General features: G+C 37.0%; 1 protein-coding gene across 1 annotated transcript; it reads right to left on the reverse strand.

Moving 5' to 3' along the window:
- Positions 1–23,816: 23,816 nt before the first annotated feature.
- On the reverse strand, positions 23,817–24,502 carry LOC125367307 (high mobility group protein B2-like). The gene has a single exon (XM_048367976.1). It carries the CDS (start codon positions 24,456–24,458, stop codon positions 23,832–23,834), a length of 627 nt encoding a protein of 208 aa, XP_048223933.1. The 5' UTR covers positions 24,459–24,502; the 3' UTR covers positions 23,817–23,831.
- Between the last annotated feature and the right edge of the window lie 1,972 nt (positions 24,503–26,474).

Here is a 26,474-nt window from a genome sequence, read left to right on the forward strand (position 1 = left end):
AACTGCCTGATTTTGTTTATTTTTAATTTAAATTTTATTGTAAAAGTGATGGACAGAGGGGTCACAGTTACATAAGTCAGGTAATGAGTACATTTCTTTGTGAACTATGTCACCTGTTCCCTCATTTTCTCTCAGATTTTTTCTCTCCCTCTCCCCTTCCCCACAAGTTGTATAGTTCATTTCCAACGTAGTGTCTAGTGAGTATCACTGATGAATTGGTTCAACCTTTGTCCGACTATTTCTCTGCTTCTTTTTGTCCTCTTCAAATCAGATAAACTTACATATAAAATGAAGGGTACAGAAATAAAAAACAGTGACAAGAGGGAATAAGCCAAAGGAAAGAAAGAAAAGGAAAAAAAAAAAACAATCTGTAAGCAGTACAATAAAAACTTTGTTTTACTTATTTAGGAGAAATGATTTTATTTAATTTTCCAAGTATGATAATTCTGTTCCTAGCTTCTCCACAGCTCCTATCATATTTACAGAATATTCACAAAGGCTTTTTCTGCATTTATTGAGATGATCCTGTTTACATACATCAAAGCAGCTTTATATGTCTAGGATAAAAGCAACTGGATCATAGTGAAAGACTTTTCAATTGCTTGTTGAATTTAGTTATATTTTACTAAGTATGTTGTGTCTATTATATTTTTGAAATCTCTAGCTCATTAATTTCTGCTCTGATTTCTACTCTCTTTGTCTAGTAATTTGAGGCATCATGTGTTCATGTTTGTCCAGTTTTAGTTGTACCATAAGTTTATTTACTTGAGTAAAATGGGTTCTTATTATGTCAGCCCTTACAACTATGAACTTTCCTCTCAAAATTGTTTTTACTATATTCTTCAGATTCTTGTAGGATTTCTTTTATTTTTAGTGGTTCCCAGCTGCAATACAACAATGTGTTGTTCAGCCTTCCAAGTAGTTTTACATTTTTCTGTAGTACATTTTCCTGTAGGGTTCTGTTTTAATTCTGTTGTGGTCAGGGAGTTATTTTCATGTTCTTATATATGCTAAGGCTTGTTTTATGTCCAAAATACAATCTGTTTTTGGAGAGAGATCTATGAGCGGCTGAGTAAAATGTGTACTGTGGAGTTATTAGGGAAAATAATTTGTAGATGTCTATTAAACTTATTTGTGTTTGTTGACTCTGTTCTTCCACTGGTTTTTTTTGTTTGTTTGTTTTCTGTTCTGTTTTGTTTTTTTTTTTTTTTTGGTTGTACCAGTACTTACAATTTAAGGAGTGTTATATATTGTCCACTGTAATTTCTTCCTCTTGGTCCATTCCCTTTATTAATATCAAGGGTCTTGTGGCACTAACTTATTTTCTTATTCATTTTTTTCTCTCTGAATTTGTACCTTTATTGTGAAATGTGTTTCTTGGGGAAAACCAGTAGTTGGTACTTGTTTTTGTTCCAGGCTGCTTAAGTATCCCTTGCAGCACTTATTCACTGTTTATAGATTCCTGTAGTATTTGTTTTCCTTTTTTATCAGTTTTAAATAATAGATTGTTGGCTACATCTGTCTTTTTATGCATTTTGTCTATCAGAGCTTGAATTACATGTTCCCATGAACCTCTTGAAATCAATATTTTTATTGAGATTTTGTAATAATTCTAACAACATCATCTTTGTAAAATGTATCCTTTATTCCTTTGGTGACTTCAATATTATTTTCTTATTTTTTGTATGTGTTTTTTTGTGATAATATGTTTAGGAGACTTTCTTTCATGCACTTATTGACTTAGAGGTCTATATACCATCTTGGGTGGATGAAATTCTCTTATTGAGGTTTGGGAAGGTTTCTGCTACTATTGTAGTGAATAGTTCTCAATGTCTGTGGAAGTGGCACTATGTTTTTTTGTATATTTCTTCTTTCTCTTTTGTTCCCCATATATGTAGATTTGATCTTTTTTTTTTTTTTTTTGGCCAGTCCTGGGCCTTGGACTCAGGGCCTGAGCACTGTCCCTGGCTTCTTCCCGCTCAAGGCTAGCACTCTGCCACTTGAGCCACAGCGCCGCTTCCGGCCGTTTTCTGTATATGTGGTGCTGGGGAATCGAACCTAGGGCCTCGTGTATCCGAGGCAGGCACTCTTGCCACTAGGCTATATCCCCAGCCCCAGATTTGATCTTTTAGCAGTTTTTGCGAGGCCTTGCATGTCCTCTGGTATTTTTTCAATTTCTTTGATTGTTTGATCTAAGTCCTCTGCTTTATCTTCAACTTTTGATAACCGTTTTTCACTTTTTCTGTTCCATTGAGTAGGATTTCAATTAAGGTTGGTTTTTTTGTTTTTTTGTTTGTTTGTTTTTTTGCCAGTCCTGGGGCTTGGACTCAGGGCCTGAGCACTGTTCTCATCTTCTTTTTGCTCAAGGCTAGCACTCTACCTCTTGAGCCACTTTTTTTTTGTCTTAGTTCTTTGAGTTTCACATAGCTTTAAAAAATATTTGCTCTCTTTAGTCACTCACTTCTCTCAATATTGCTCTATTGATCCATTTGGCCTTTCTTTTTCACTTGCACATCTTTCATTGTGTCATTATCAGTTTTTGTCAACATCTAATAGACTTACATACAGCAAGACCTAGGTAATCTTCTATTGCACTGTATGTATATTGCAACAGGTGGCAATAATATTAGACTTTGATGCTGTTACAGACCTTTAAGTGAGGTAAAGGCCTCACTTAGGTTAAGCTGCTGGATGGTGATTGCTGTCACTATTGTTTTTCTCAGTAATGAATCTCAAGCAGGTTTGTATGCCAGATGCCAGCCTTAGTCTCTATCAAATAGTTTCTTAGCACAGATATTTCTTGTATGTACTTTACACATGGACTCTGAAATTCTAGGCTCCTCAGCAATTTCCTGGGTATGAACTCACACACCACACTCAGGTCTCCACACTTAGCATCAGCTTCTTGCTCAGCTGCAAGTGTCTTAGTTAAACCAGAACCTGTGAGAGGTTCCCCTGAATCTCAACAAGATGAGTCTTTTGGTGTACTATGTCAGTAGTGTGAGAAACCCATCTTTTCTTTCTTTTGGTTAAAATTAAATTTGACAAGGTAATGTACAGAGGGCTTACAGTTACATATGTAAGATAGTAAGAACATTTCTTGTCAAACTAGATACCTCCTCCCTGATTTTTGTCCTACCTTCTCCCCTCCTTAATCCTCCCCTCTCCCCAAGATCTACAGTTAGTTTACAACATATTGCCTGCTAAGTATCCCTGTTGCATGGGTTCGCCCCTTTGTCTCACCATTTTGATGTTCCTCTTCCCTTCTCTAATTCCAATAAATGTATATACAATACCCAGGGTAAATAATCAAATACAGTGACAATAGGGGCTAAATTGTAGGGAGAATAATGCAGGAAAAAGTAAATAATTTCACATAGTTCATTAAAAATAACAATTGCAAATGAACTACAAGATATGAATACTAATCTTTTCTATCAAAGTGGTTTACTTAAAAGTTATTACTTTTGTCGGATGGCTTAGCTGTAATTGATTATTCTATGACAGTGTCGCAAGTGAAGGCAGTAGCAAAGGATGTGAGTAACACATCCCTCAAATTGTTCACGAAAATTGCAAGCATGTAAGTAATTATGGGTGGTAATCTTAAAGTCTTTTAGCTAGCCAATCAAGAGCAAACTGTGGATCTGGTCTTGCTTGAAGCAGAGAGGAAGGGTGTGCTGCATTGGAGGTAAATAATATATAGCCTGCCTGATCTGTGTCCATGCTTGCTTGCTTGCTTGCCATATTTTTGTCTTAAGGTGTTCCCTTCTGCATAAGTAAACATTCACTTGCCCAGTTCCTTTTAGGCTGGTGTCCTTATGCTTAGAAGACACTTCAATGTCCGGAGTCATTTCTGATGGTATCCTTCTTCTGTCTGCTATAGACTGGCTGAGAAATTTTCCCTCCCCAGGTTCCTGGGGTCCTCCAGCACTTCCCCTAAAGGGATCCATAGTCAGGATCCAGGAGCCTCTGTTTTCAGGCTGACCCTACTAGAGGTTAAACACCTGTGAGGCTGGTGGATAGTGCTTGTGCTGGCTTACCTTTTCTTAACCTCTTAACTCTGTTTCAGTGGCTTGATTTTGTGGCCCACTGTGGTTACCTCTGTTTCCTAGGCTCCCAAAGAAACACTCCCAAGATGATAATTTTCTTTTTCCTGGATATCAGGGAAAATAGGTCCTCTCCTGTTCCTGGTTCCTATCTCAGCCCTGACTCTCATAGTGTATCATACCCCTTTCTCTTGTCCTTTGGCAGCTGGTAACATTCCCACATTCTTTAGTTTACTTTTCCCACCACAGAGTTTAGGGACACCTGGGTGGGATAAATTGATTTTTTACTTGCTGCCTTCTTGCTCTCTCTCCTGGTCAGGAGAGGTGACAGTATAGGACCCAACATTCTTCCTCCTCCATGCATTCTTTTCCTCCTTGACTTTTCTCTGTGTGGTTTCTTGTTTCTATGCCAACTACTTATATGTATAACCTTCCCTTATTCCCCTTATGATTGTTTCTATATTATATGTCCCTTAATTGTTTTTTTTATTTTTGTAATTTCTTTTCTTAAGTAGATGACCTACAAACTTTTTTGTTTGCTTTGTTTTCACACAGAATTTTACTATTTAGCACAGACTGGCCATGAATGCTTAATTGTTCTGCCTTAGCCCTTGCCATGTTGGAAATCAGAGAATTTGTCAATTTGCATGGTTGTTTTTTATTTTTTGTTTTTAGGCTTGTAGTATAGATTTACCAATTTTGTATATATCATACTTTTATGCTGGAAATAAAGATTCTTAAAAAATACAGGATATGACGTTTTCGATCTACAATGTACTGTTTTGAATTCAATTTCTGCATGTGAGTCTTAGATCAAGTCTCTTTTAAACATATGGGCAACTATTCTGGCTTTTATTGTCATTGTAATATTATTCAACATGCCATTTACTTTAACCTAAGTATGTGAAATTTCTTTATGATTTCTTTTGTGCACTGTAACACTAACAGTATCTGTCCTGTACCATTGGCAAGTAACCATTACTCTTGACTAAATCTTCTACTAAAGAAAACTTGGAGAAAAGATAAAAAGAGAAAAGTTATAGAAACTCCCTTATGTACTATCAAAGTACAGCAGTAATAATTCTCTCTCCTGGCTAATAGAATAAAGTTTTATTTCATAGTTGTTGTCTTCACACACTCTTGTCACCACAGGAGTGAAGCTATACAGCCAGATCAGATTTATCTAACAGAGGAAAAGTAAGACAAAAAAATGAGGATTGTCTTGTAATTTTGATTTTTTCGGGGACATCGCTTTGTAACTGGAAATTCTGTGGTGCAGAACAGTGGGAAAACAAGCAGAAAACACTCATACCATATTGGCTTTTCTACAAAATTTGATTTTTCTGATTAACCTATGTTAGTAACTTTTGAAAAGAAAAAGTAAGTGACATGCTAGTTTTTCCCAGAGATTTCCTGTTCTAGTAGGTCATCATTCACCAGAATAGGAGTAGTTTAGAGATGAATGGGGAAGTTCTGTTGGGATAATTGTAGGTATTTTATGGTATACGTTAGGAAGTAATGAGAGTTGGTCTTCATAAGAATAGGTTAGTGAGGAGGTAAAGTGAATTGTTCAGAGAAGGGGAGAAAGTATCTGTGAAGGTGAGTTTGGAGAAAGGAATAAGGGCACACACAGATGTGTATGTGCAGGCCACACTTACTGTCAATGAGGACAAGAGAATGGCAAGGAAATAAGAAAAAGTTTGGATAATAGAAGAGAAAAAAGTACATTAGCCAATAGGACATTCAGAAACAGGAAACAGAACACAGCGTAGTGAAATAATACAAAAAATCAAATTATCATTATTTGAGAAGGTTACTTATTAGGAGGTATTTTGTTATTGATAAAAATTGGGGAATGGAGGTGGGAGATATATAGCTATGAAGAGGGGCTGAAACTGTGATATGTGATAGGAATTGGTGGCAATTAAGGTAGTTATGATGGTTTACATTAAAGAAGAGTGTGGAAGACAAAAAGGAGAGAAATGTGGCGATATGAAATTTGAGAATTAAATGGTGAAGGTTGGTTGGTAAGATTCTTTAATTAACCACCAAAAGCCAGGAGTGGAGCTGTGGCTGAAAGTGGTAGAGCATTTTCCTTGATAAAAAGAGTTCAGGGACAGTGCTTGTTCCCAGAGTTCAAACCCCATGACTGCAAAAATAATTGGTGGTAATTATGGTTCAGAAATGCTGATTTCCCTTAAAGAGAAGCAAGGAAGAAAAAACAGAAAAGTATGGTGATAGGAAACTTGAGAATTAAATGGCAGGGGTTGATTGTTAAGAAATTTGAAAGGCAAATCACCTTCTTCTGATTTACAGCTGAGAGAAGCCAGAGTTAAACAAATACAACACCATTATGTTAAACTTATACAGGGGCAATGGCTAATAGCCTCATAAACAGTACATTTTTCAAATCTTTATTGATTTTTATATTGTCTTATATGTATATTGCTATCAGATGCAATAATGTTGGGCTTTTTTTTTTTTTTTACCTGAGTGGCTCCTTAAATAAGGAAGACTCACTTAGAGATTAAGCTACAGTCTGATACTACGTGTCATTGTCCTCATCTGGGAGTCCTGAAATTGCTTGGCAAAAAGATGACAGCCCCAGTCTCTATCCACTGGTTTTCTATTTCAAAACTACTTATGCTATTTTAGTGGACACACACATCCATTGTGTATGATTTTGTAGAGTCCAGTTTAGCTGTTATGACTCACAGTCACCTCTCTCTGGTCTGTTTACAGGCTCAATGGATATTGCCATGCCCCTAATTACTAGATTTTTCAGCATGAATCACCTAGTTTCAGCTTTCCTTTTTGAACCAGATTTTGGGAGATAATGTACTGTGATTTGCCAAAATGTCTTCTCTGATATTCTTCTCTGTCAGTGGTTTTTGCAGGATAACTGGGACAATAACTGCTCACTCCCTGACCTAGTTTTCTGGACTCCCTTAGCACTTTGCATAGCTGGGACATGTAGCCAAATTTGGAAGAGGATTAAGTTTTAGGAACTATGCTTCAGATGTGATGAGTTCTGTTTTAAAAAGAAAGCGAGTAAGAAAGAAAAAAACACAAAGGGGGAAATAGGAAACTCAAGAGATTGTTGATTTCTGTGATTAATAGATCTACCAGCTGGCATTAACCCATGAAAGAAATATACCACTGATACAGTTGTACCAATAAATTAGTTAATAACTAACTGTCTTGTATACAGAAAAGTGAAGTCTTAGTTGATTTTATATTGTCCTATATGCATATTGCAACAAGTTGCAATGATGTTTTGTTTTACTACCCTGAGAGGTCTTCTTAAGTGAGAAAAGGGACTTACAGATTATGCTATAGCCTGATTAAGGGCTGCTTGTGTTGTTTGCCTAATCAGGAGTCTTGAAATTGCTTGGCTGAAAGATGCCAGCCTCAGTTTCTCTTCATTGATTCTCTGTACCAGAACTCTTTAAACTATTCCAGTAGATGCATGCATTCCTTGTGCAACACATAATCACTACTTGTGAGTCCCTCCTCCAGGACTCAGCTCATATTCCCAAGCCCACACACCTCTGATTTTTTTCAGCAGGCACCCCTCAGCTGCAGCTAAACCTGAGTGTAGAAAAGTGAGCTGCACTGAAATGCAGGGTCATCTCTGCCAGTGCACTTCTTTAGCCTGCTGTAGGGTGGGTGCATTACCGTTCCTGGCTTCTGGATTCCGGAGTACTGACCCATGGGGAAGACCTTCAGGTCTCAGTTGTCAGTGTGCGGGGCACCAGTCTCTGCAGTCCTCAGCTTCAATCGCTAATTGGGGTCAGCTGGTCTGTACCTTTTGACTTCTTGGTCTGCTTCTTCAGCTGGGAGAGCCGTTTTCAGGGGGCACACCACTTTTCTTCCTTTGCATCATTTCTTCGTCCTCACTTGCTTCTGTGTGTATTCTTGGATCTGTGCCAACTGCTAGTAGGTTTCATTGTCTTGTCTACTTTCAATAAATCCAGCCATCCCATTCTTCTATGAACACGTATTTATCTCCCTAGTCACCAGCAGTGCTTTTCATATTTGTATTTTAATGTATACTACATACTTATGTTTATTATATGCATGTAGACACTGGGAAACTTACCACAAACTTTAAAAAGCTAAAAGTTTGGGCTGGGGATATAGCCTAGTGGCAAGAGTGCCTGCCTCGGATACACGAGGCCCTAGGTTCGATTCCCCAGCACCACATATACAGAAAACGGCCAGAAGCGGCGCTGTGGCTCAAGTGGCAGAGTGCTAGCCTTGAGCGGGAAGAAGCCAGGGACAGTGCTCAGGCCCTGAGTCCAAGGCCCACGACTGGCCAAAAAAAAAAAAAAAAAAAAAAAAAAAAAGCTAAAAGTTTATTCTCTCATTGGTGTAGGCCAGAATTTTAAAGCCATATTCTCTAGGTCAAAATGCCAGCAGGGCTGTAGACCTACTTAGGGTTAAGCAAAGACAAAGAAAAGGGCATCTTATTCAAATTAACTTAAAATAACATTTAAGTCAAATACCTGTGCTAAATTTGTAATTCAAGCAATTTCTTTAAAAGTGACTTACTTATAATGGTTACAGCTATATTTTTTTGATATGTTTAAAACATATTAGAGTTTTTCTAGAGATATATGCCTAGCAAGAAGGATTGATTTCAAGTTATTGTGCTTGCTGGACAAGCACTCTCTTCTTTTGATTTTTCTCAGCTTTTGCTAACATTTGTCCCATACAGACTTTGAATTTTGTTTCTCTTATCCTCACCTTCTGAATGGCTGGAATTGCTCCTGTGTACTTTCACAGCTGGCTCTGTGACCGCTGAATGTTTTGGGAAGAGGAGTAATGCTGTGAATATAAAGTGACAGTTTGACTTGTGAGCAGATGTCATTACTCAAGACCAGTGGGTGAGAGTTGACCTCGTCTGTGCTGTGCTGACAGGTATGATGGGAGGGAGGGAGGAAGAGGAGGAGGAGGAGGAGGAGGAGGAGGAGGAGGAGGAGGAGGGGAAGGGGAAGGGGAAAGAGGTATGGGGGGGAGACAGGCAGGTGAGATTCACTTTAGGTTTGGTTCTTTTCTCAGGAAAGGATAGGAGTTCTTTTTAGTAGGCTTTATTTAATAAGGTTCAAATAGAAACCTGATTGATTTTTATCACTTGAAAAACTCTTTAACATAACAATATTTACTTTCTCTGAATCAAATGCCATGTTTTGAGATAGACAGCTGTTTGTCATAGAACTTGATTTTTTTTTTTTTTTGGTTTATTGTGGGGCTTGAACTCATGCAGGAGAATAGGCATGAGGATGAATATGGTTATGCCTCAATGCTTTACTCTCAGCCAAATCTGCTAAAACAATAATGAATAAATAACACTCTTGAGTGGTTGCCATTGTGTTACATTCATCATTTTTGACAGCAGATGATAATACTGTACTCCAGTACTCAGTGGAACAATTGAGGAACCTTTCATGAAGAGTAGCAAAAGACCTTCTGGGGTTAGTAACTCTCAATGTTGTAGCCAGTGGGTGAGTCGATCAAACAAAGTAGATGACATGTCCACAGCTGATTCAGGAGGGCTAGATGAAGGGGAAGCAAGACAACAATTTTGACAACAATTTTATTTCTTTACCTGCCTACTAATCAGTTTCTAAAAACTTAAAAGGAAAAAGTCATTCATGCTATACATTAGATTTAAAAATTTTTGTATATATAATGCACAGAACATTTTCATTATCCACTCATAGGGCATTGGGCTGTTTACTTTCCTGTTATAGTAAATCGTGAAGCAACCTGGATGTTTGAGAGTCTTTACTACAAACTGACTTGTAATACTCAGGACAGATGACCAAAAGTGGTATTGCTTGGTCATGGAATAGTTCTATGCTGAGTTTTTAGAAATATTCAACCTGTCTTCAGAGTTATTGCACTACTTATTTCCACTAATAGTGTAATGATCTTCCCTTTTCCTCATTTTCCTACCAGCATTTATTGTTTGTATATTTGATAGAGGACATTTTTGGGGGGTGAAGCTGAAAATTCAATATTGTTTGATTCATACTAAAATGTGAATGTTGAGCATTTCTTCATGTAATTGTTGGCCAATCTCACTTCTTTTGTAAGAAGTTCTATGGCTTCTTTATCCATTCATTGGTTTAGTTTCTGAGAACCTTGCATAATTTTAGATCTATAGCTGATAAAGATGTTCCATTTGGTACATTGATTTTTTTCTTTATTAAGTGTGTACTTTGCTGTACAGACTCTTCTTGCCTTCTTAGAAACTGATTTCTCAATTATCACCAATTTGCTGAGGCCCTGGACTTGACTCTGAAACAGCAAGTTCCTTCATAGTATGCCAATTAGTTCCAATATTTCTCCTAGACAGTATTGTATTTGTTTTAAGACTTCAAATGTTAAATTGATGTGTTTGGGCCATTTTGACTTGATATCAGTACAGAGATCCAGTTTTAAACCAAGCATACCCGTGCCTTACTTCTGTTATCCTAGCTACTCAGGAGGCTCAGATCTGAGGATCATGGTTCAAAACCAGTCTGGGCAGGAAAGTCCATGTGATCTCCAGTTAACCACCACAACCTCAGAAGTGGCACTGTGGCTCCAGTGGTAGCACATTAGCCTTGAGCTCAGTGACAGTACCCAAGCCCGGAGTTCAAGTCCCATGACCAACACCACCTACAAAAAGAGATCTGGTTTTAGTTCTTTTACATATGGATGTTCAATTTTCTTAACACCATTGCTTAAAGATTGTCTTTTTTTCTAACATGTACTTTTGACTATTTTGTCAAATATGAGATGTGTGTAAGTATATGAGTTTGTTAATGGGTCTTCTAATTTATATCACTGGTGCCAGCATCAACTTTATTTGTTACTGTAACTCTGTAATAAATTTTGAGGTTTGGAATGTTTTACCTTCCATATTGCTAATTTGGATTTCTGTATTATTGTCTTTATCTCAGTCAACAATGACATAGGGATATTTATGTCTATTATATTGAATTTGTAGAGTTCCTTTGGCAGTATGTTCATTTTCACAATATTAATTTTGCAAGTCTGAGAACTTGGAGGTATTTTCACTTCTAAATTTTTCTTCAATTTCCCCAACATTTTATAAATTTTGTTGCTGTAGTCTTCTAACTTAATATATGTTGCTTACTTGGTATTTTATTTTACTTTTTTCAGGTTACTGGAAACAATTGCTTTCCCAATTTACTTCTCTGTTTTGGGTATATAGAAAAGTGCTGGCTTTTATTTTCTCTTTATTTCCTTTCCATTTTCTGCTTATTTGCTGTAAGTATTCATCAGCTTCAGGATCTGGGGGTGAGGGGATCCTCTAGGTACTTTAGAATTAAGTAATTATTATCTGTTGATAGGGATAGTTTTCCTCTTTCTCCACTTGGATTCCTTTTATGATATTTCCTTTTATTGTCGTGGTTAGGAATTTCAGTACTTTATTGGAAATAAGTAGATGAAGTGAATGTCCTGCCTTGTTCCTAATTTTAAAGGATATATATATATATATGTATATATATACATATATATATGTTTTTGTTTTTGTTTTTTTTTTTGTAAAATGGGTTTCTTAGTGGAAGACCTTACCACCAAAAAAAGTTTGAAAGGATATGTCCCACCATCCCAAGGGACCATGCGGAGATAGTCACAGACAGGAGAAGAAGGTTCATATGGAGGTTTATTAGTGGGGCCATTAGTGGGGCCACAGGAGAGGGAGCAACATGGCTTCTTCACCTTACTCAGATTGCAGCTTCTCTGGGGCTAAAGGAGAAGTAGGTAGGTCTTAATGGTGAGTGGGAGTGGCCAATTATAGTTCTAGGGCAGGAAATTTAGGTATGGGTGGATCTGGGGGCTAATGGGAGGATCTGAAGACCTGAGGCAGGGGAAATGCTAACATTCCCCCATTTATTGGGGAGGGGTACCAGGCCGAAAGTATGGGCGGAGGTTGTTTCTTCTGGAACTACTTCCTGCTGTAAAGGGCGAAGTAGTCAAGGGTCCCTGATTTGTCGTTTGGCCAGGTACCATCCAAGAAGTATTTCCTTGACAGTTTGGTTGGTAAAGGTCTTCATCATTTCCACGAGAATAGTTATCAGAGACAATGGGTCAGGGGTCTTCAGGTTCCATATCTGCACTGGGCAGGGCATGGTAAGTGAAGCCTCCAGTTGCCTGTAGTAACAGGATGGCCTTGAACTGCAAGTTCCCAGGTGGCATCCTGGGTGAGGGATGTTATCCTGTTAAAAGAGTCTTTTGAAAAAGTCAAGCAAAAGGCTGACAAGTTCACAGGACCAGGTAATATGAATGACATTGGAGAACATACCCTGGCCACAAGCCAGAAAAGTTCTATTTGGAGAATAAACCCAAAAAGGAAGGAGGAATAATGGACCAGGGGCAAGAAGGAGGTGTTTAGGGGTATTTTTTGGGGGGAGGGGCGCTACTGGGTAGTAGACTGGTTGGGAGTAACCAGTCAGAGGCTAATAAATATATATGTATAATATATTATATATTATTTATATATTATATATTATATATATAATATAAAATAATATTATTTATGTATTATATAATATACATAAATTATATATATGTATATATATATATATACACACACACACACACACAAATAGCAAGTAACAAGGGCAAGAATGCAAGTTCCTGTCCAAATGGAAAGTGGACAGGTATGGACATTATTCCTCTTGATCCTGTCCAGTTGGAATGTGGAAAGGTATGGACGTTAGGTGGGCAAGCAACTATTCCTCTTGATCTCCAATCTCTGATTAATTTTGAAAGGGCAAGTTTAAAGTGACTCCATTTAGGATGTGACTTCATCTCCTCTTATTCCTCTCCATGGTTTCTCGTTGTCAGGTTTGACCTCATCCTGAAGGTCTAGGCGCTCATTGCTTGGCTAACTTTTTCCAGTGGGCATTCACGGGGTTTGAACTCAAGGCCTGGGCACTGTCCCTAAGCACTTCTTCTCGAGGCTAACACTCTACCACTTGAGCCAAACACTCTACCACTTGAACCACAGTGCCCTTCTAGCATTACTATGATATGCTTTAGCCAGGCTTCCAGTCTGGCTCTTTGCTGGTTTGCAGGGAGATGGAGTTTTAGAGGGAATTTTTTTCTGCTCAGGCTGGCTTTGAACTGAACTCAAAGGAGTCTTGGCCATAAAAGCCCTTTTTCATTTCCAACTAAAGCAACAAGGAGACCAATAGGAGTAGAAATCACCTGTAACTTATTGAGAATTGACCAACAAATACGTGCCAGAGTACTGCATGAAAAAACTCAGTAGATGTCATAGGAGTCTTCAAACAACAACTGATTAGCACTTTAAAGCTAGTTGGGCTGTTTTCTGTGTTCCAAATCAACTCTCAGAATGCCTTTGAACTAAAACAACTTTTTTTTTTAAATTCAAGAATTATAAGCACTAGCATTGTGCCAAGAATCCAAATTGGTACCTTTTTGCTATTTACCAAAATGCATCTAACTGCAAAACAGCATCTTTACACATATACCCCTTGTTGTCTAACTTATGAGGATTAACATTACTGGCAGGTGGAAGAGAACACAAATGAATAATAGTCAAGATGGCAAAGGGTCATGACAACATAAAAGTCTCAGCTTCAGTGGATCCAAAGTGGCTTGTATTTTCCATCCCAAATCAGCAGGCTTAGTTAGTCATGTGTGATGGAGGCAGGCAGGAGAGATAGGTTGGATCTGGGCAAGGTTGAAGTTGCATCTTTCAGAGTCTGTTGGATGGATTGTCACATCTCCTGCTGGGTTGCCTGCAAATTTCTGTGTGTGTGCATGTGTATTGTCATACACATATAGATCTCGTGCATTGAATATGTTAGGAAGTACAGACACAGATGGTGGTTGGACACCTAGCCATGTGATCTCTAAAATATCAAACATTCTATATTTATTCACTTGGAAATTATTGGCTGTCAAGCTTCCTTTTTCTATTTGTTTAAAAAAAATAATCTCGGAGACAGAATTCTTCCCATGCCATGAAGCTACTCCATTTGTGTCTGTGGCTAAATGTCACCTAAGCTGTGGAAACATGCCTGTATTCTGTAACTTGCATTGTGTTCTGAAACCTTTCAATTCTCATAAGTCAATATTTTATTTTTAAAATTATAGTATATTTCATGCATTACTGATTCAATCTGTAATGGTAGAGGTGTAAGATTTGAACTTTGTGGAATTCTTGTGAAATCAGCATCAGTCCAAATGTAGCTTTGAATCTTATATAAAGCTATAAGATCAGGGCCATTACTTGGGTCACATAAGGGATATAGAGCTGCTTCCCAAAACTTGTATGTAGCTCTTTCATTGTCTTATGATAAAGTCTACTTTGAGTTCCTGTACATATTCAATGATGGGCTAGTATACAATCAAGTACATGATTTTCCTTGCCATTATTGTCATTTTTGTCAGTTTGTCTTTGAATATATAAACATTGACCCTGACCCATTAAGTTTATATTTCCCTATCAAATCTACAAGTCTGTTATGTAATTAAAAATATGGTTTGGCAACTCACTTCCTCTTACTATAGGCAACTTTTGTTTTGCATATTCAATAAAACCAGATAGTCAAGATTTGGAATGTTTTTATTCTGTTTCCTCTTCTGATTCTCATCCTCATCTTCATTCTGCTATTTCCTTTTAATTAATGGTTCCCATTTTGTTGAGTATTTCTTCTTCATGTGACTCTTGGATCCTTGAATCTGAAGGATCTTCTGATTTACACACTCTTCAGGTCAACTGGCATTTCCCTTTTAGAACACATTAAAACTAAGAATGGTTTGTGTATGTTTTTCTTTTGTTTCATTTAGAGATAAGAATATTTCTACATTTAGGTTTAAAGAGTTCCCATATCATTCACTCAGCTTCAACTATTGATAGCACTTTACATAACCAAGTTGCAATATCACCAAGAAATTGACATTGTTCCAATGTGTTTACAGAGGTATGCCATTTAATAACACATATCTTTGCCTTGATTGGGGCAGAAAAGTATTCGATGAATACAGAGACCCCTTACTGATGCTCTGAGTATTCAAAACCGTGTACCCCACCACTCCTAACATCCTGGCAATCATGACTCTGCTACCTGTTTCTATAGTGTCATTATTTTGAGAATTTTGTTTATTTTGAGAATGTTGTTCATTTTGAGAGTGTTGACATATATAAGTATAAATGTATACAATATACACACATACATACACATACATATATTAATATATACACGTGCATATATCTATGTACATGTACATACACACACATATATATGTATATATATGTATATATATATATATATATATATATCAGATGAAACCCAGAATGTGGTATATGCTAGTCAATGTCCCAATCACTATGGCTCCAACCCCAGCATGAACTCATTATTAAAACAATCCTCTCTTTTTCTCTTGCCAGACTTATAATTAAAGATTTGTTTACTTGAAAGTGTGGCTATGGCTGGAAAGAATAGACATGGGGACTGTTAACTGCATTACTTTCATAGGGCCTGCCAGCCTGAGCTTTGTTTTGTTTGCTGGCTGTTTGAGTAGTGCCCTGCATGTTGTCAGGCAAGTCTTGAACTCCTGGGCTGAAGGCCTTAGCCTTTTACATAGCTGTGTTTACAGGAGCACCATACCCTGCAAGGCCCAATTCAGTTTTAATTTTCTGGTTTTCACTCTGGTTTGTCCTGGACAAAAAAGAAATACTAGAAATTGTTTTAGTTTCTCAATTTAGGTATAAGATGTAAAAAAATAGCTATTGTTTGGCAATATAATTTTATTCATTTTCCATAAAGCTTTGAAGCAAGGAATGGAAGAGTTTCCTTGCTAATAGCATATGAGATGAAATGTATCCTTTTGAACTTTAGTCCTGTGTGCATAATATCTTCAGCCTCCACATATATGCAGAAAATTAAGGAAGACATTTTTGAACTAGACGTGTCATAGTGGAAGGCTCAGGGTTCTTCATGTCACAGCTGAGACAAAATGACCATTCCATTCTCTTCCACTGTGACACATTTAATCCCTTGGAGATGAAGCTCAGACTAGGTGAATTTTCTGTAATGGGCCAAAAGCACTCTCCAGACTTAGCAGGAAGCATCTGGTGTTTAAATGTTGCTGTACTCAGGCTTCTTGGGCTCCCTGTCTACCTGCTGGTTCTCCTGGGGACCCTTTTTCATCAACTTATCCTTAAATTCTGCACATGAATCGGTGAGTGCCTTCTTTTCTTTTTTTTTGTGGTGTTAATGCTGTTCATCATCTGGTTTTCACAATAATTTTTAGTATCATTTTTTAACAAAAAAAAACATTGTTGCAGTAAACAAGTATAGAAATAACCTGTGTTATACATAACCTGTGATATAACATATCTCCAGCCCTCAGCAGAGGCCATAGATATAAAAACTGCTCAAAGTTTGTGAAATGAAAAATTGGTAAAGAACACTCTATAGGTGTTAGCTGTTGTGCTATGCTTATTATTTTGACAGTATCATACTTTGTATGAATACTCAGTGGAATATCTGAAGAACCTGTCACAATAGGAGGGTAGCAAAAGAATATCTAGGGCTAGAGATTCTGAATGCAGTCTTGTGGGCTAGTAATCCCACTAAGAGTGATAGGTCCACATTGGAATCATGAGGGCTAAAAGAAGAGAAAGCAAGAAAGAAATGTCATTCCTTTTGTCTTCTCTACTAGTGACTTTTTAAAAACTTCCCCCAAATAATTGCCTATCCAAATCTATAATTTCCTTGAAGGAAACAATTGATTCACCTTTAAATTTAGTGTGATAATAAAATAGAGTGAAGTTTGATATCATGCCTTCCCTCCCATTCCCACTCACAAGTTTATTTTCAACATCAAATGCATTTTTATTATCAAGCCTGTTAGGGATTATTCCTAGAAATTGATCAATAACCTATAATTGGATGCATATTGCCTTTTGATTTATTAGTTTGATTTGTGGATTAAAATTTCATGCTAAATAGTGGTTAAGGATGTCACCTTTTAGAAATTTCTGTCCAACTAACATGTCTAATATAGAGGTATTCTAAATTTATAGTAGAAAACCGAATCCAGGGAATATTCAGTGTTATAATAACATAGTAAAATGTATGTAAGCCAGGAAATCTGATTTTACTGTATCAAAACCTCTTTAAGGTGATAAAAAATCAATAGAAACAATCAGACAAGTTAGTATAAATATAGAGAATAATAAATTAAACCTAAATCAATTATGCTCATTAAGAATGGATTGAGAGCGTAAGACAATTTCACTAAGTACCATATTGAGAAGAGTCAACAATCATTTTTTAAATTTTATTTTTATTTTTTCCCCTTAATTGTCAAAGTGAATTACAGAGGGGTTACATTTTCAAATGCAAGGCAGTGAATACATGTCTTGTTCAACTTGTTACCTCCTCCCTTAGCTCTCCCCCTCCCTCCTTCCCTTTTCCCTCTTCCCCCATGAGTTGGTTTATACAAAATGGCTTTGTAAATATTGCTTTGGGAATTGTTTGTCTGTTTATTGTTTGTCTCTCAAGTTTGGTATTCCCTTTCCCTTCCCTATTTCTAATAAACATATATACAGTACCCAGGGTTCTAAGATCAGATACAATGATAGCAGGGGTAAAACCACAGGAAGGGAATACAAGTTAGGAAAAGAAAGGGTACGGTTTCACATGGCATGTAGAAAATAATTACAACAATGGTATCACACTTGAATAACAATCTTTTCAGTTTATCAATTTAAGACCAACATAAAAAGGACCCAGAATTGTACCCGGGCAATAGACTTTAAGTTTTGAGTAGAACAAGTGTTTACTATTTCCCTTACATGGTATATGCATTGGACTTGGTCTTACCATGTCTTCTTACATGATTTTCAGAATGAACTAATTCATGGTCAAGAAACAAGAACACAATTTGCTCATTTCCTGATGGATTGTGAAGAAAACTGGTAACAAGATCAGATATAACTCTCAAGAGGAGATATTGGAGGAGAAAACTAATTCTATTAGGAATTTCATGAAGTGGCATATATAATTATATTTAATTGTGCTAAAAAGTCAAGCTGAAAATTTCAATATTACTTACATTTTTGTATAAGTCAAGGTGAAATTTGATTTTTGTTTCTTCCTCCACAAGAATAGGCTCAGATATAAATATGCCCACTTCTGAAAATAGAGAACTAAGATTGTATTTGTAACGTCATGAATTTCCAGGTCAAATGCAAGATATATTATAAATATACTGTGATGTATTAACAGCCACCTTAGGAAAGATAAGGCCCATTAAACCATGCAGACAAATTCAGCTGGTTCCCTTCATTGTCTCAAAGGGATAGGAATTCCTCACTTACCATTTCAGGACTGCTAAGAGAATGCATAGACAGAGAGGTTTCTTAAATTGCTAGCAGTGATAGAGCCAGAAAGAAGAGCCTTATACCTCTTTTTCCTTGATTTTCTTTTCCACTCCCATTTCAGAATTGTTCCTAAATGTACTTGAGAACGTGATATTGGTATAATGGATGGCAGATAAGTAGAAGTTTATTTTTGTTTCTCGTGTTTAATATTTTTGTCATCTGAGAGTGTAACTAAGCTAGATGTCCCTGGTGGTGCACTTGCAGTGCTGGTAATGGCTGCTGGGTGCTGCATGCTGGGGCGACTTACAGCTAGGCCTACACTCATCTAAATGCTTGCTCATTCACTTGTACATGCCCAGGGCTGGAAAGTTTAGAAACCAGGGCTGACTTGTACTGACTCTATTACAGGGCCTCACTAGCATCAGAGGTTGGGAATCACTAATGCTTTTTCATTGGTTGTTTCTTTAATACTGTGCCTTGGGTGTTGTCTAAGAGCAATGTAGTTTTAAGAACATTTCTAGGACTCCTTAGAGTTCACTTGTGCTCCATGTGGCCAGTCCATATTGCTAAACTTGACCCCAGGCAGCCATCACCTTGGTTCAGTGTACACATCTGCCCTTCCTGGACATCTCACCAAAAGGGATTTTTAGTGAATAAGTGCATTTACATGAGGCTTCTTTCATTTCTTGCCAGACTTTGTGAGTTCCTCTACCAAGTGTATCAGTGGCTTGCCTTTTCATTGCTGGAGCACCTGCCAATGATGAGAAACTACATGCTTCATATTCTGCTTAAAACTCCTTGCCCTTGACCTGCTGTTTCATTTTCCTACTAAGATTTGCCCACTCTCCTGCCTCATGGCTCCCCCATTCTCATGTGCATAGGCGAAACTGACCATACCTCAGCAGGCAGGTGAAGTGAACCAGAAAATGGTTTCCTTGCTAGTGGCAAGGAGAAATGTGTTCTTTGGATTCACTGTAGTCCTGTGTGCATGACACATGTCACCACACAAATCATCAGAGATGAAATTCAGTTTAGGTGGTTTTTCTGTAATGGGACAAAGGGATCTTCTGTTGCTTAAGTGTGTTTAACCCCTAGGAAAATTGTGTTCAGTCTTCTTGGCCTCCATGTCAGCCTACTTGGTCTCTTGGGGAAACTTTTCCATCAATTTGACTCAGGTTCACACTCATCACAAACTTTATTCCCTGGGTAAGAAAGTTGAGAGATCAGCATTGCTAAGTGCACTAACTCTAAGGGGCCTCTCCATCCTCCAAATTGGAGAACAACAATCTCTTGTTTTCTTACATTTTTTAAGTAGAGTCCTCCATGTTTCCCAGGGTGATCTTGAGCTACTGACCTTAAGTGATTCCTCCTACTTCAATATTTTCAGTATCTTGGACGACAGGTATACCCTACTATACCAGGCCTAATGCAGTTTTATTATTATTATTATTATTTTTTGACCAGTCCTGGGCCTTGGACTCAGGGCCTGAGCACTGTCCCTGGCTTCTTCCCACTCAAGGCTAGCACTCTGTCACTTGAGCCACAGCGCCGCTTCTGGCCGTTTTCTGTATATGTGGTGCTGGGGAATCGAACCTAGGGCCTCGTGTATCCGAGGCAGGCACTCTTGCCACTAGGCTATATCCCCAGCCCAGTTTTATTATTTTGAACACACAGATTTCTTGTGACCAATAGCCAATCCTTATTTCTACTGATGTCCATATGCCATACTATTTGTTCTTTCTGTTTGTTTTTTTCACAAAAAGGGAATCAGGGTGCATATGGACATTTATACCTGTCTTTTTTCATTTTGTGCCCTGTTTTCAGACTTAGTGTAGTCTTGTGACCATGGTGCCTACTGCCTTCAGCTTCTCAAGGTCCCAGAGGATGTCACATGTGCACACTTGGGGTTCTAGATATCCCTGCTGGCACATGATGGAGGCTCTATGTGACCATTCCCTGTCTTCTTGTGTTACCTAATCTCTGAGAGATAAAGTTCAGTGTAGGTGGCTTTTCTGTAATGGTCCAATAGCATCCTTCAGAAGATGTAGGACAGAAGATGCAGGAATGTGCTGTTACTTAACTTATTCTACCAACAGCAGGTTAGTGTCCACAGGATTCTTGGGTCATGGATTCCTGTTTGCCTGTGTGGTTGCTAGGGAATATTTTGAATCAACATGTCCTTAAAGAGTAGGTGAGTAACTTTTCTTTCCTTCCAGTGGCATTAATATTTTTATCACATGAGTCATATGACAATTGTCTAGCATTTCATTTGCATACAAAGACAGTTTACAAAAATCAGAATAACTTCTGTTCATCTCATCATCCTATCTGTATAGCCGCAGACAAGGGGATATGTTTGAGAATATCTCTCAATATATATTTGTTAAATGAATATTCAATAACTAGCACTCTATGTGTGGTAGAAGTTGTTTTATATCCATTATTTTGATAGTGAAATATCATACCCAGTGTGAATTCTCAGTGGGATACTTGATGAACTGGTCAGGATGAGTAGCAGAAGACCTGGTGGGATTAGTGATTTCTGAATGAGGTGGTGAAACAAAAAGAGATACATGACCAAAGTTGAATCTGGAGGATTACATGAAGGCTAATGAAGGAAACAGTTCAGTTCCTTTTGGCCTACCATTCACTCTTTCATTAATTTATTTATTGTCAAAGTGATGTACAGAGGGTTTAGAGTTTCATACATAGCTCAGTGAGTACATTTCTTATCAAACTTGTTACCTCCTTCCTCATTTTTCTCCCACCTTCCTCCCTCCATAGGCCCTCCCCCCGTTGTACAGTTGGTTTACAGCATATAGTTTTGTAAGTATTTCTGTTGCTGCATTGGTTTGTCTTTTATCCTTTTTCTCTACATTTTGATGGTCCTCTTCCCTTCCCTACTTCCAATAAACATATATACAATACGCAGGGAACCAAAATCTTCTGAAGAAAACAATTTCTAAAACCTATACCTTTTATTTCAAGGAAATAATCAATGAAATTCTTAGTTTAGTCTGCCAATAATAGTAAGAGAACAGCTCCCAAAGAAATTTGTTAAAATTTTTTTTCCAAAAATGTTCTCTACTTCATTGTTTTTCATAAACATTTTGTTTGTTCCTAAGCCTTAAGCTTTATTTTAGGCCAACTGTCTTTATGTCTAGTAAATGTGAAGCACTTTTTACATATGTGTTTGCACTTCAATAGATTTCATTTTCCCCTCAAAGTACTCTGCTGTCTAGATATACTAATAGAAGTGTGGAGTTTTTTCTTCGTAAATTCCTAGTAAATGATTATACAACTTCAACACAAACTGGCCTCTGATTTAATATTTTGATTTGTGGTTTCGATTTTATACTAGATAGATTAATTGCCCAAGAATGGTCACTGGATTATAGGGTAGTATTTGTTTGGTTTCTGAGAATATCCAAACAGTTTTTCTACACTGATTGGAGTAGTGTACATACCCACTAATAGTCTGTTAGAGTTACTATTCTACTACATTCCCATGGGTACCTCCTTTGGTTTGTGTTCTTGATGATGGCCATTCTTACTGAAGTGACATAGACTCTTAATATTGTTTTTCATTTTCCTTATGGTCAGTGATTTTTCAGCATGTTTTTCTTCATGTTTTTACTCACCATTTTTACTAGTTCTTTAGAGAAGTCTCCATTTAGCTGTTCTGCCTATTTACCAGCTCAGGGTTTGATTCATTGACAGTTTATTGTACTCGGGATATTAGACTAGTCCTTCAATGTATATCTAGAAAGAATCTTGTCCCATTCAGTAGGCTGTGATTGTAGTCTATTAACTATGTCCTTTTCTAGGCAGAAAATTTAACCTTGATGTAATCTTATTTGTCAATACTCCCTCTGATTTGCTGAGCCTCTGGACTCTAATCAGGTAGTTCCCGACTATGTCAATAAGTTCTAACTTTTCTTGTACTGTTTCCTGTAGTAATTTTCATGTTTCATGTCTTATATTGAAGTTTTTGAACCATTTTGAATTGATATTCACACAAGGTGACATCTAGGAATCCATTTAAATTTTCTGCACATGAATTTACAGTTATCCACCACCAGTTAGTGAAGAGGCCTTCTTTGTCCAACCTCTATTTTTCACTCCCTTGTCAAGTACTATTTGGATGTAGATATATAAATTTATTTTTCTGCCATTACCAAGCTGTTATTACTATGTTTGATATGTGGAATCCTGATATTTCCAACACTACATATTTCCCCTCAGAATTCATTTGTAATTTGAGGCATTTTGTGAGTCCGTGTAAATTTTGAATTATTTTCTCTATCTTAGTGAAAAATGACACTGGTATTTTGATGTGTGTTGCAATTAGTTTGTAGATTGTCTTTTGTAGTATTGCTGTTTTTATGATATTAAACTGTTCAATGCCATGATATGAACATGAGTGGTCTTTCTACTTCCTAATCTTCCCTTCAATTTCTTTCTAAAGGTTTTGTAAAAGTTTTGTAGTTCCTTTACTTCCTTTGTTGGGTTGAATTCTAGGTACACTGATATTTTTTTTAAACTATGACAAACAGGCCTTTTCCTGACTTTATTCTCTCTGTTCTGATTATGTCAGCTGCGGGTTTTTCATAAATAGCCTTTTGTATGTTTACCATGTATGTTCTTTTTCTCCTTAAATTCTCTAGATTGTTTATCACAAAAGGATGTTGGACTATCTAAGGCTTTTTTTCTGCACCTGCTGAGATGAGCATGTGACTCTTGTCTTTGGGTGTGTTAATGGTGCTGTATTGCACTCATGACTGACACATGTTGAATCCCCGTGATTAAATGAACTTGATTGAGATATCATATTTTTTGTTGTTGTTGAATTCAGGTGGCAAGTATTTTAAGGAGTTCTCCATCTATGCTCATGAAAGTAACAATTCTCTAGGTTTTTGTTATCGTGTTTTATTGTGTCTCTGTTATTGGGCTGAATATAATGCCAGTTCAGTAAAATGAATTTTATAGTAATACTTCACTTTTTGTTCCATGGATGACTTTCAGAAGTATTGGTTTTAGTTTTTTTTTTTAATATACATAATTTTATTACAATTTTTTTTAAAAAACAAAATTCAACATCCTAAAAAAAACAAAATTTATCACTCATTCCTATGAAGTTTACTGTGCTACAAGAAATTAAAGAAACCATTAAATATTTAGGAACATTCAACATCAAAAGCTTTAAAATCTAACTGGTATGTAGTAGCCCCTCAAAAAGCTACAATCTGCATAAAAAAGTATTTTCTCCAAAGAATCATCAGCTATACAAAAAACTGTACAGTTTTTATACTGAAGCTAATGTTGAGCTGCACTTGAATTCACATTCTTAACAAAACAATTGCCCGAGTGCACACACACGTTCCACACACAGTTGCCATTTATTCTTCATCTTCATCCTCTTCCTCCTTATCTTCATTTTCTTCCTCCTCCTCTTCCTCATCTTCTGGCTCATTCTTCTTCTTTGAGCCAGCTGGCCTATCAGGGCCCTTCTTTCCTGCTTCACTTTTGTCCTTGGCACGATATGCAGCAATATCCTTCTCATATTTCTCCTTCAGCTTAGCTGCGTTCTGCTCATAGGGCTGCTTATCTTCGGCCGACTGTTCAGACCACATCTCACCCAATTTCTTTGCAGTATCCCCAATGAAGAGGCCCGGGTGCTCACTCTTGATCTTTGGGCGATGTTTAGAGCAAAACAGGAAGAAGGCAGATGGTGGACTTTTCAGAGCATTGGGATCTTTTTTCTTGCCCTTCTTATCACCTTTGGGAGGAACATAATTTTTCATCTCCTGGTCGTAGCGAGCTTTATCACTTTTTGCCATGTCTTCAAACTTGGAATTTTCCTTGGCAGACATGGTCTTCCATCTCTCCGAACACTTCTTAGAGAACTCGGCGAAGTTCACCAAAGAGTCTGGGTGCTTCTTCTTGTGCTCTTCCCGGCAGGTCTGCACGAAGAAGGCATATGAGGACATCTTGCCCCGCGGCTTGCTCGGGTCGCCTTTACCCATGGCGGCAGAGCAGCGTCTACCCGTGGAGGACAAAGGGGGTCCGGCTGGGCCCAGCTTCTCCTCAGACACCTGGTTTTAGTTTTTATAGAATTTATTTGCTTTAATTCTTTATATCCACTTACTTGACTCAGTTTTGTTTCATTAATATTACATAGGAATGATTCCATTTCTACCAGATTTTTGAGTTTGTTAGTGTAATGACTTTCAAAGTTTTTTCTTATAATTCAGAATTATCCAATATATTATCACTGATTTTATTCATTTGAATAATTTCTTTTCTCTTTTTTGTTTGATTTCCTAAGGACTCATCTTTTTTCATTTCAAAGAAAACTTTTTTGGTTGTTTCTTTGAATAGTTCTTTTAGTCTCTAATTCATTTACTTCTCACTTAATCTTTAATATTATTCCATCTACATATTTCCCAAAATATTTTTGTCATATTTAAGAAGTTGCACGAAGATTGCTATTCAACAAAGCAGTTGATAAATACAATGCAGCTTGATCAATGTCACCCTTTTCATCATTAAGTCCTATAGCAAAAAAAAAAAAAATCCCCACATGCAGAAATTGAGTCTGAAAAACCAAATTTTAGAATTAAGTTTGAGTCTTATGCAGTTTCTTGAGAAATACAGCTGTGTAACTTATTTATTTGGAAAACAAATGGAATGTAAATTTTTCCCTTCCAGTGAAGGGAATCAGAGAAAATACCCTGAAAATGTTTTCTCACTCATTCTCAGTGTTGTCAGGAATTAGATAGTATAGGAGTTACACATAGCTTTTCAAAACCAGGATTATAATGTAATGTAAAGTCCAGGTATATCCCACTTTCCACACTACTTTCTCTGCTTCCTGGTTCAGCTGTTTGTTGGCCCCAGGTCATACTTGCTGCCATCCATTTTTGTTGCAGAAAGTGTTTCTGGTTATATTTTGGTTTGGGTATTGCAAGGTTATCTTTTCCATCTGTGGTAGAGGGTTGAAGGGTTGTTTTTCCAGCTTATGATATAGTTTAATGCTGCATACAAGCAGCCTCTGCAGTCTTGTAGGAATCTATATCCACTCCCTCATGTAATAGATATGTTGTATATATATATATTTTTTATTAATACTTGGCTTCAGTTAGCAAGTTTTTTTATTAAGGAATTCACAAATGAAATAATCATTGGCCTCAGTGAAATAGCCCTTTACAGTAGTACAACCAGAATAGCAGCAGCAGTGTCAATCCCTGAACTGAACTTAGTAAGATTAGCACCTGCAGTCTTCGGTGCAACTGTAGCATTTATGTTTGTCTGAATAGTAGTACTTAAGCTGTGATAAAAGTGTGATTGAATTTGTCTGCCTTGGAGTTTCATAAGCATACTTATTTATGCCACCATAACTATTACATCTTCATAATCTTGCCCTCTAAGGAAGCATCATTGCCAAACTATTACTAGTGCACCTGTACCTACAATTAGCACATTCACTAACTCTACAGTGACTAACAAAACTAATGTAGCACATAGGAATATCTACGAAAGTCACTAATGGCACCCTTGATACTGCAGAAATTATGTACCAATGAGACTCTTGCCATGATAGAAATTTTCATTTGATTCTTTACTATCTATAGGCATGTGATTATTAGCTGTTCATTACATCTCATCAAACAGACTTCTCCATTTAAATGACATTTTTGTAGGTGAAAAGTATTGCCACATTGCATCATGAACTATCAACTAGAACATGAATATTTTAATTGAATTAAATGCAGCTTGCTGAAAATTATCGTGTTAGTGACTGGCAAGCCCTAGCAAATATTCAATGCCTTATGCCTTATACCTAACTTTATTCTATTTCTACTTTGAGAGTAATAAAAAGAATGAGAATACACCTAAAATATCTATACCACATAGTATTTTAATACCACTGTAGAAATAAGAAATATAGTTAGGACCCCTAACCCCTTGTATTGAATATTGGAGCTATTAAAGTACTGCCTAATTAATGTGTAATGACTTGTGTAGGATATTCCCTTATG

The sequence above is a fragment of the Perognathus longimembris genome, chromosome 18 (assembly GCF_023159225.1).
Source record: "Perognathus longimembris pacificus isolate PPM17 chromosome 18, ASM2315922v1, whole genome shotgun sequence".
NCBI lineage: Eukaryota > Metazoa > Chordata > Mammalia > Rodentia > Heteromyidae > Perognathus > Perognathus longimembris.

Coding starts and splice junctions, on each gene's coding strand:
- LOC125367307 (XM_048367976.1), bottom strand. CDS start 24,458: ATGGGTAAAGGCGACCCGAGCAAGCCGCGGGGCAAGATGTCCTCATAT.